Source organism: Pezoporus wallicus, unplaced genomic scaffold, assembly GCF_028554395.1.
Source record: "Pezoporus wallicus isolate ANWC-B61680 ecotype Strahan unplaced genomic scaffold, APGP_CSIRO_Pwel_v1 contig_9936, whole genome shotgun sequence".
In the NCBI taxonomy this organism is placed as follows: domain Eukaryota; kingdom Metazoa; phylum Chordata; class Aves; order Psittaciformes; family Psittacidae; genus Pezoporus; species Pezoporus wallicus.
Window position 1 is genome coordinate 506 of NW_026640557.1, and position 10,913 is coordinate 11,418.

Genomic DNA, 10,913 nt, shown 5'->3' on the forward strand with positions numbered 1-10,913 from the left:
GCCCCGCCCCACTCACAGCGAATCACGAGGCGGATGACGGCGCGGGCGGGGGGCGGCACCCCCGTGTCCACGTGACACTCGTAGGCCCCGCCCATGTCCCGATGGGCGCCCGACACCCGCAGCCGCCCCACGGGGACCCCGCCGAGCGCCTCCAGCCCCACGGGGAGCCCCACGGAGCCCGGAGACAGCGCCCCCTGGTGGCGGGGAGGAATGTGGGCATGGAAGGGTCCCATTGGATCCCGTTGGGTCCCGTTGGGTCCCGTTGGATCTCATTGGGTCCCATTGGGTCCCATTGGATCCCATTGCATCCCATTGAGTCCCGTTGGGTCCCATTGGGTCCCATTGGATCCCGTTGGGTCCCGTTGGGTCCCGTTGGATTCTGTTGGGTCCCATTGGATCACATTGGATCCCGTTGGGTCCCATTGGATCCCATTAGGTCCCATTGGGTCCCATTGGATCCCATTGGATCCCATTGGGTCCTGTTGGTTCCCGTTGGATCCCATTGGATCCCATTGGGTCCTGTTTGATCCCATTGGGTCCCATTGAATCCCGTTGGATTCCGTTGGGTCCCATTGGATCCCATTGGGTCCCGTTAGATCCCATTGAGTCCCGTTGGGTCCCATTGGGTCCCGTTGGGTCCCTGCCCCATAGCCCACGCCCCACATCCCATAATAAGCCGTATCCCACCAGGCGCTGCCATCGGAGACTCCCGTCCAGCAGGGGGCGCCCTTCCGCCTCGCACTCCATCTCTACGCTCCCCCCTTCGTCCACCACCACGGGGTCGGGCGCCCGCACGATGGAGGGGGGGTCTGGGTGGGGGTCAAAGGTCAAGGTCAGGGTGCTATAGGGTGCCATAGGTGCTGTAGGTGCTATAGGGTGCTAAAGGATGGTATAGGTGCTATAGGGTGCTATAGGGATGCTATAGGGTGCTATAGGGATGCTGTAGGGTGCTATAGGGTGCCATAGGTGCTATAGGGTGCTATAGGGAGCTAAAGGATGGTATAGGTGCTATAGGGATGCTATAGGGATGCTATAGGGTGCTATAGGGATGCTGTAGGGTGCTATAGGGTGCCATAGGTGCTATAGGGTGCTATAGGGAGCTAAAGGATGGTATAGGTGCTATAGGGATGCTATAGGCCCTATAGGGATGCTATAAGGTGCTATAGGTCGCCATAGGGATGCTATAGGCATGCCATAGGTCCCCATGGGATACCATAGGGACGCTATAGGGATGCCACAGAGATGCCATAGGGATGCAATAGGGATGCTATGGGGTGCCATAGGGATGCTATGGGGTGCTATAGGGATGCTATGGGGTGCCATAGGGATGCTATAGGATGCTATAGGGCAACATAGAGCTGCTATGGGATGCTATAGGATTCTATAGGGCAACATAGAGGTGCTATAGGATGCCATAGGGAAGCTATAGGGCTCCATAGGGATGCTATGGGGTGCCATAGGGATGCTATAGGGCGCCATAGGGATGCTATAGGGCACCATAGGGGTGCTAGAGGGTGCCATAGGGGTGCTATGGGGGTGCTATACAACACCATAGGGGTGCTATGGGGGTGCCATAGGGGTGCTATGGGGCGCCATGGGGGTGCTATGGGGTGCCATAGGGATGCCGTGGGGTGCTATGGGGCGCCATGGGGCTCACATTCCACGTCGAGGAGGACGCTGGCGCTGCCCTTGCCCTCGGCGTTCGCGCACTCCACCCGGTAGGAGCCGGCGTCGCTCCGGGACAGGTTCCCGATGGACAGCGAGCCCCCCGGGAGCAGCCGGTGCCGCGGCGACGGCGCTGGGGGCACCCGGCACCCAGAGGCACCCATTGGATCCCATAGAGACCCATGGCACCCATTGGATCCCAGAAAGACCCAATGGATCCCATTGAACCCCATTGGATCCCATAGAGACCCATTGGATCCCATAGAGACCCATTGGATCCTATTGAACCCCATTGGATCCCATAGAGACCCATGGCACCCATTGGATCCCAGAAAGACCCATTGGATCCCATAGAGACCCATTGGATCCCATTGAACCCCATTGGATCCCATTGGAACCCATTGGATCCCATTGAACCCCATTGGATCCCATTGAACCCCATTGGATCCCATTGGAACCCATTGGGATCACATTGAACCCCATTGGATCCCATTGAACCCCATTGGATCCCATAGAGACCCATGGCACCCATTGGATCCCAGAAAGACCCATTGGATCCCATAGAGACCCATTGGATCCTATTGAACCCCATTGGATCCCATAGAGACCCATGGCACCCATTGGATCCCAGAAAGACCCATTGGATCCCATTGAACCCCATTGGATCCCATAGAGACCCATGGCACCCATTGGATCCCAGAAAGACCCATTGGATCCCATTGAACCCCATTGGATCCCATAGAGACCCATGGGACCCATTGGATCCCATTGGTCCCATTGGCACATTCCCATTGAACCCCATTAGAGACCCATGGACCCCATTACCCCTCATTATACCCCCATTATAACCCCATTATAACCCCATTATGCCCCATTATAACCCCATTATCCCCCATTACCCCCATTATAACCCCATTATCCCCCATTATAACCCCATTATAACCCATTATAACCCCATTATAACCCCATTATAACCCCATTATCCCCCATTACCCCCCATTATAACCCCATTATAACCCCATTCCACCCCATTATAACCCCATTATAACCCCATTCCACCCCATTATAACCCCATTATAACCCCATTATCCCCCATTATAACCCCATTATAACCCCATTATAACCCCATTACCCCCCATTATAACCCCATTATAACCCCATTATAACCCCATTATCCCCCATTATAACCCCATTATAACCCCATTATAACCCCATTATCCCCCATTATAACCCCATTATAACCCCATTACCCCCCATTATAACCCCATTATAACCCCATTATCCCCCATTACCCCCCATTATAACCCCATTATAACCCCATTACCCCCCATTATAACCCCATTATAACCCCATTATAACCCCATTATAACCCCATTATAACCCCATTATAACCCCATTATAACCCCATTATAACCCCAACCCCATTATACCCCATTATAACCCCATTATAACCCCATTATAACCCCATTATCCCCCATTATAACCCCATTATAACCCCATTATCCCCCATTATAACCCCATTATAACCCCATAATAACCCCATTAAAACCCCATTACTCCCCATTATCCCCAATTATAACCCCATTATAACCCCATTATCCCCCATTATCCCCCATTATAACCCCAATACCCCCCAATATAACCCCATTATAACCCCATTATAACCCCATTATAACCCCATTATAACCCCATTATCCCCCATTCCCCCCCATAGCGCACCCATGCGGACGCCGGCGCGGCTCCAGGCGCAGTCGCGGGGGGGGGGATGCGCGTCCCCGAGCAGCGGCAGCAGCGCCCGGCCCTGCTCCCGAGCCAGCACCCGGCCCCCGGGGGGCGCGCGGAGCAATGGGGGGTCTGGGGGGGGGAGGCATTGGCACCCATTGACCCCCATTGACACCCATTGACTCCCATTGACACCCATTGACTCCCATTGACACCCATTGAGAGCCATTGACATCCATTGACACCCATTGACACCCATTGACACCCATTGACACCCATTGACTCCCATTGACACCCATTGATACCCATTGAGAGCCATTGACATCCATTGACACCCATTGACACCCATTGAGAGCCATTGACATCCATTGACACCCATTGACACCCATTGAGAGCCATTGACACCCATTGACTCCCATTGACACCCATTGACACCCATTGAGAGCCATTGACATCCATTGCTACCCATTGACACCCATTGACACCCATTGATACCCATTGAGAGCCATTGACATCCATTGACACCCATTGACACCCATTGACTCCCATTGACACCCAGTCACACCCATTGACACCCATTGACACCCATTGACACCCACTGACACCCATTGACACCCATTGAGAGCCATTGACACCCATTGACACCCACTGACACCCACTGACACCCATTGACACCCATTGACACCCATTGATACCCATTGATACCCATTGACACCCATTGATACCCATTGACTCCCATTGAGAGCCATTGATACCCATTGACTGCCATTGACTCCCATTGACACCCATTGACACCCATTGGCACCCATTGACCCCTATTGACCCCCATTGACCCCCATTGACCCCCACCGCCCCCCCCACTCACGCCTCACGCTCAATCTGTGCCCGGCTCTCACGGTGACGCCAAGGGCGGGGCTGGCGGCCGCGCAGGTGATCACGTGACCCTGGTCCTCCAGCGCCACCTGCAGGCGGAGCCGCGACCCCACCGAGACCCCCCCGTGGGGGGCGGGGCTGGGGGGGAGGGGCTCCCCCGGCTCCCTGCCATAGGGGTCAATGGGGGCCCATAGGGGTCAATGGGGGGCCCATAGGGGTCAATGGGGGGGCAAATAGGGGTCAATGGGGGGGCTCATAGGGGTCAATGGGGGCCCATAGGGGTCAATGGGGGGGCAAATAGGGGTAAATGGGGGGGTCTATGGGGATCTATGGGGGGCTATGGGGTCTATGGGTGGCTATGGGGTCTACGGAGTGTATGGGGGCTATGGGGTCTATGGGAGTCAAGGGGGGACTGTGGGGAGCTATGGGGGTCTTTAGGAGGCTATGGGGGTCTGTGGGGGACTATGGGGGTCTATGGGAGGCTATGGGGGTCTGTGGGGGACCATGGGGTCTATGGGGGTCAATGGGCCTCTATGGGGCTCTATGGGGTGTATGGGGCTCCATGGGCTCTATGGGGTCAATGGGCCTCTATGGGGCTCTATGGGGTCAATGGGGCTCTATGGGGTCCATGGGGTCTATGGGGCTCTATGGGGCTCTATGGGGTCAATGGGGCTCTATGGGGCTCTATGGGGTCAATGGGGCTCTATGGGGCTCTATGGGGTCAATGGGGCTCTATGGGGTCTATGGGGTCCATGGGGCACCCACGTGCGTCCGTGGTGGTGCCAGGTGAGGGTGGGGGCGGGGTGGCTGCTCCCGGTGACGCAGGTGAGGAGCAGGCGCTGGCCCAGGCGGGGCTCCCGGGGGGAGGCGCTGATGGAGACGGACTGGGGGGGGACTGCGGGCAGAGAGACCCATAGGGACCCATAGAGACCCATAGAGACCCATAGAGACCCATAGAGACCATAGAGACCATAGGGACCCATAGAGACCATAGAGACCATAGAGACCCATAGAGACCCATAGGGACCCATAGAGACCCCATAGAGACCCATAGAGACCCATAGAGACCCATAGAGACCCCATAGAGACCCTTAGAGACCCATAGAGACCCATAGAGACCCATAGAGACCATAGAGACCATAGAGACCATAGGGACCCATAGAGACCATAGAGACCATAGAGACCCATAGAGACCCATAGGGACCCATAGAGACCCCATAGAGACCCATAGAGACACATAGAGACCATAGAGACCCATAGAGACCCATAGAGACCATAGAGACCATAGGGACCCATAGAGACCCATAGGGACCTATAGAGACCCATAGAGACCCATAGAGACCATAGAGACCATAGGGACCCATAGAGACCCATAGGGACACATAGAGACCCATAGAGACCCATAGGGACACATAGAGACCCATAGAGACCCATAGGGACACATAGAGACACATAGAGACCCATAGAGACCATAGAGACCATAGGGACCCATAGAGACCCATAGAGACACATAGAGACCCATAGAGACCCATAGAGACCCATAGAGACCCATAGGGACCTATAGAGACCCATAGGGACCTATAGAGACCCATAGAGACCATAGAGACCCATAGAGACCATAGAGACCCATAGAGACCCATAGGGACCCATAGAGACATATAGGGACCCATAGAAACCATAGAGCCTCATAGAGCCCCATAGAGCCCATAGAGCCCCATAGAGCCCCAGTGAAGCCCACAGAGGCGCACAGAGGACGCGGAGCCGGGCTCCGGCGCGGGGCGCCCCCTGCTGGTGGGCGGTGTCAGCGCAGGTGAAGGCGGCGCCGTTGTCCCCGGGGCTCAGGCGCAGCTCCAGGCTCCGCCCCCAGCCCGGGATTGGCTCCTGGAGGGCCCGGCCCTCCTGCGGGACCCATAGAGACCCATTGGGACCCATAGAGACCCATAGAGAGACCCATTGGGACCCATAGAGAGACCCATTGGGACCCATAGGGACACATAGAGACCCATTGGAACCCATAGGACCCATAGGAGCCATAGAGACACATAGGGATAGGGACCCATAGGACCCATAGCGACCCCTAGGATCCATAGGGACCCATTGGGACCCATAGCACCCATAGGGACCCATAGAGACACATATGGATCCATAGGACCCATAGCGACCCATAGGAGCCATAGCGACCCATAGGACCCATAGGACCCATAGCAACCCCTAGGATCCATAGGGACCCATAGGGACCCATAGCACCCATAGGGACCCATAGAGACCCATAGGGACCCATAGGACCCATTGGGACCCATAGGGACCCTAACCCTAACCCAGTCCCTCCCAGTCCCCCCCATTGGCTCCCACCTTGCTCCAGACGAGGCGGGGGGGGGGGTGCCCCCCACGTGCGTAGCACCCCAACCGCACGAGCTCCCCCACCCGGAAGGAGGCGTTGGGGGGCGGGGCCTCGACCCACAGCGAATCGGGGGGGTCTGGGGGGGGGAATGGCCCCATTGATTCTCATTGACCCCCATTGATTCCCGTTAACCTCCATTGACCCCCATTGAGTCCCATTGATCCCCATTGAGTCCCATTGACCCACATTGAGTCCTATTGAGCCCCATTGACCCCCATTGAGTCCCATTGCGCCCCATTGCCACCCATTGATCCCTATTGACCGCCATTGAGCCCCATTGAACTCCATTGACCCCCTTTGATCCCCATTGACCCCCATTGCTCCCCATTGCCCCATTGATCCCCATTGATCCCCATTGACCCCATTGATCCCCATTGACCCCATTGACTGCATTGAGCCCTTTGATCCTCATTAATCCCCATTGACCCCCATTGATCCTCATTGACCCCCATTGACCCCCATTGAGCCCTATTGAACTCCATTGACCACCATTGACCCCCATTGATCCCCATTGCCCCTATTGACATCTGTTAAGCCCCATTGGCCCCCATTGACCCCATTGATCCCCACTGACCCCCACTGAGCCCCATTGAACTCCATTGATCCCCATTGCCCCCCATTGCCCCCCATTGCCCCCCATTGCCGCCCTTGATCCCCATTGGCTCACGGGTGATGCTCAGAACGAGGCTGGCCCTGGCCACGCCCACCCCCGGCACCGCCGCCTCGCACACCAGGGGGCGCCCGTGCTCGCTGCGCCGCGCCACCAGCGTCAGGTTCGATGACGTCACCGTGCCCCCCCCGGGGGCCTGGGGGGGAATGGGGGGTCATTGACCCCCATTGACCTCCATTGAGCCCCATAGGCCCCCATAGACCCCGTAGACCTCCATTGACACCCATTGACCCCCATAGACCCCATTCAGCCCCATTGAACCCCATTGACCCCCATTGACCCCATGGACCCCGATTGACCCCCATAGATTCCCCCATAGACCCCCGTTGACCTCATTGACCCCCATTGATCCCATTGACCCCATTGACCTCATTGACGCCCATTGACCACATCTACCCCATTGACCCCCATTGAGCCCCATTGATCCCATTGACCCCATGGACCCCCATAGATGCCCCCATAGATCCCCGTTGACCCCATTGACCGCACAGACCCCATTGACCCCCATTGATCCCATTGAGCCCCATTGACTGGATCGACCCCATTGGCCCCCATTGACCGGATCGACCCCATTGACCCCCATCGACCCCATTGACCCCATAGATGCCCCATTGACCTCCATCGACCCCATTGACCCCATAGATGCCCCATTGACCTCCATCGACCCCATTGACCCCATAGATGCCCCATTGACCTCCATCGACCCCATTGACCCCATAGATGCCCCATTGACCCCCATCGACCCCATTGACCCCATAGATGCCCCATTGACCCCCATCGACCCCATTGACCCCATAGATGCCCCATTGACCTCCATCGACCCCATTGACCCCCATCGACCCCATTGACCCCCATAGATGCCCCATTGACCCCCATAGACCCCATTGACCCCATAGATGCCCCATTGACCATCGACCCCATTGACCCCATAGATGCCCCATTGACCCCCATCGACCCCATTGACCCCATAGATGCCCCATTGACTCCCCCATTGCCCCCCATCGCCCCCCGTTCGCAGTCCTCCGGCCCGGCAGGGGGCGCACCGGCGCCGTGCTGCTCTCGCTGGCGCGCAGCTCCCTGCCCCCCAACCACCAGCGCAGGCGCGCGGGGGGGTTGCTGGGGGCGCTGGCGCACGTCAGGCTCAGGGACTCGTTCTCGGCGCCCCCCCGCGGCCCCACCAGCGTCACCTCCGAGGGGGGGTCTGGGACCCATGGAGACACGTTGGGACCCATTGGGAGCCATTGGGACCCATAGGGAGCCATTGGGACCAATTGGGACCCATTGGGACCCATAGGGAGCCATTGAGACCCATTGAGACCCATAGACCCCCATTGCCCCCCATTGACCCCCTTTGCTCCCCATTGTCCTCTATTGCTCCCCATTGCCCCCATTGCCTCCCATTGTCCCCATTACCTCCATAGCCCCCATTACCCCATAGCCCCCATTAAATGATTGCCCCCATACCCCCCATTATCCCCCATAGCCCCCATTACCCCCATTGCCCCCCATAGCCCCCATTGCCCCCCATTACCCCATTGCCCCCTATTACCCCCATTATCCCCATTCCCCCCCATACCCCCCATTACCCCCATAGGCCCCATTCCCCCCATTCTCCCCCATTCTCCCATAGCCCCAATTGCCCCCATCGCCCCCCATTCCCTCCATCACCCCCCATTGCCCCCATTGCCCCCCATCGCCCCCCATAGCCCCATTGGCTCACAGGTCACGTGCAGGGTGACGCTGGCGCTCCCCCCGGCCGCCAGGGGGCGCTGTGTCTGCACGCGGCACCGCAGGGTGGCGCCGTCGTCCCCCCGGCTCACGGCCACCGCCAGGGGGCTCCGCGTCACCGCCAGGGGGCGCTGCGTCAGCCAGGGCGCTGCCAGCGGCCTCCCGTCCTGCAGGCGGCGCCCAGTGACACCCATTGACCCCCATTGACACCCATTGATTCCCATTGACACCCATTGACCCCCATTGACACCCATTGATTCCCATTGACACCCATTGACCCCCATTGACACCCATTGATTCCCATTGACACCCATTGACACCCATTGACACCCATTGACACCCATTGACACCCATTGACCCCCATTGACACCCATTGATTCCCATTGACACCCATTGACACCCATTGGCTCCCATTGACACCCATTGACACCCATTGACACCCATTAGCTCCCATTGACCCCCATTGACACCCATTGATTCCCATTGACACCCATTGACACCCATTGGCTCCCATTGACACCCATTGACACCCATTGACACCCATTAGCTCCCATTGACACCCAGTGACACCCATTGATCCCCATTGGCTCCCACTGACACCCGTTGACACCCAGTGACACCCATTGGCTCCCATTGACACCCATTGGCTCCCATTGTCTCCCATTGACACCCATTGACACCCATTGGCTCCCATTGGCTCCCATTAGCTCCCATTACCCCCTTACCCCCATTACCCCCATTGCCCCATTACCCCCATTGCCCCCCATTACCCCATTGCCCCCATTACCTTGTCCCAATGGAGGCTGGGGGGGGGGTTCCCCCCCCGCACGACGCACACCAGCTCCAGGGTGTCCCCCGCCCGCACGTGGGGCGAATCCAGGCCCTCGATGGTGGGGGGGCCCGGGGGGACTGGGGGCAATGGGTCACAATGGGGGGGATCCATTGGGGTCAATGGGGGGTTCAATGGGGGTCAATGGGGGGTCCATTGGGGTCAAGGGGGGTCCATGGGTGTCGATGGGGGTCAATGGGGTTCAATGGGGGTCAATGGGGGTCAATGGGGCTCAATGGGGTTCAATGGGGGTCAATGGGGTTCAATGGGGGTCAATGGTGGTTAATGGGGGTCGAAGTGGGTCAATGGGGTTCAATGGGATTCAATAGGGTTCAATGGGGTTCAGTGGGGTTCAATGGGGGTCAATGGGGGTCAATGGGGGTCAATGGGGGTCAATGGGGGTCGATGGGTGCTCACAGAGGACGTCAAGGACGAGCGCGGCCTCGGTCGGGGCAGCCCCGGCCTCATTGGATGCGCTGCAGAGCAGGCGCTGTCCATGGTGCTGGCGCTGTGGGGTCAGCCTGGGGCAATGGGGGCAATGGGGGTCAATGGGGGGCAATGGGGGTCATTGTAAGTCAATGGGGTCAATGTGGGGCAATGGGGACAATGGGAGTCAATGGGGTCAATGGGGGGGCAATGGGGGTCATTGTAAGTCAATGGGGTCAATGGGGGGCAATGGGGGCAATAGGGGGCAATGGAGTCAATGGGATCCAATGGGGAACAATGGAGTCAATGGGGGGCAATGGGGGCGATGGGGGGTGATGGGGGTCAATGGGGGTCAATGGAGTCAATGGGGGTAAATGGGGGTCAATGGGCTTTAATGGGCCTCAATGGGCCACACTGGTCTATACTGGTCCATACTGGTCTATACTGGTTCATACTGATCCATACTGATCCATAATGTTCCATACTGGTCCATACTGATCCGTACTGGTCCGTACTGGTCTATACTGGTCTATACTGGTCCGTACTGGTCTATACTGGTCCATACTGGTCCATACTGGTCCGTACTGGTTCATACTGGT

General features: G+C 57.7%; 1 protein-coding gene across 1 annotated transcript; it reads right to left on the reverse strand.

Moving 5' to 3' along the window:
- Positions 1 to 6,061: 6,061 nt before the first annotated feature.
- Positions 6,062 to 10,409, reverse strand: LOC130604694 (nephrin-like; the record flags this gene model as incomplete). The annotated part of the gene is made up of 7 exons (XM_057419428.1): positions 6,062 to 6,159; positions 6,651 to 6,737; positions 7,329 to 7,467; positions 8,375 to 8,532; positions 9,052 to 9,226; positions 9,847 to 9,968; positions 10,306 to 10,409. Coding segments are annotated over 7 exons (883 nt in total), but the record flags the coding sequence as incomplete, so codon positions are not given.
- Positions 10,410 to 10,913: the final 504 nt, after the last annotated feature.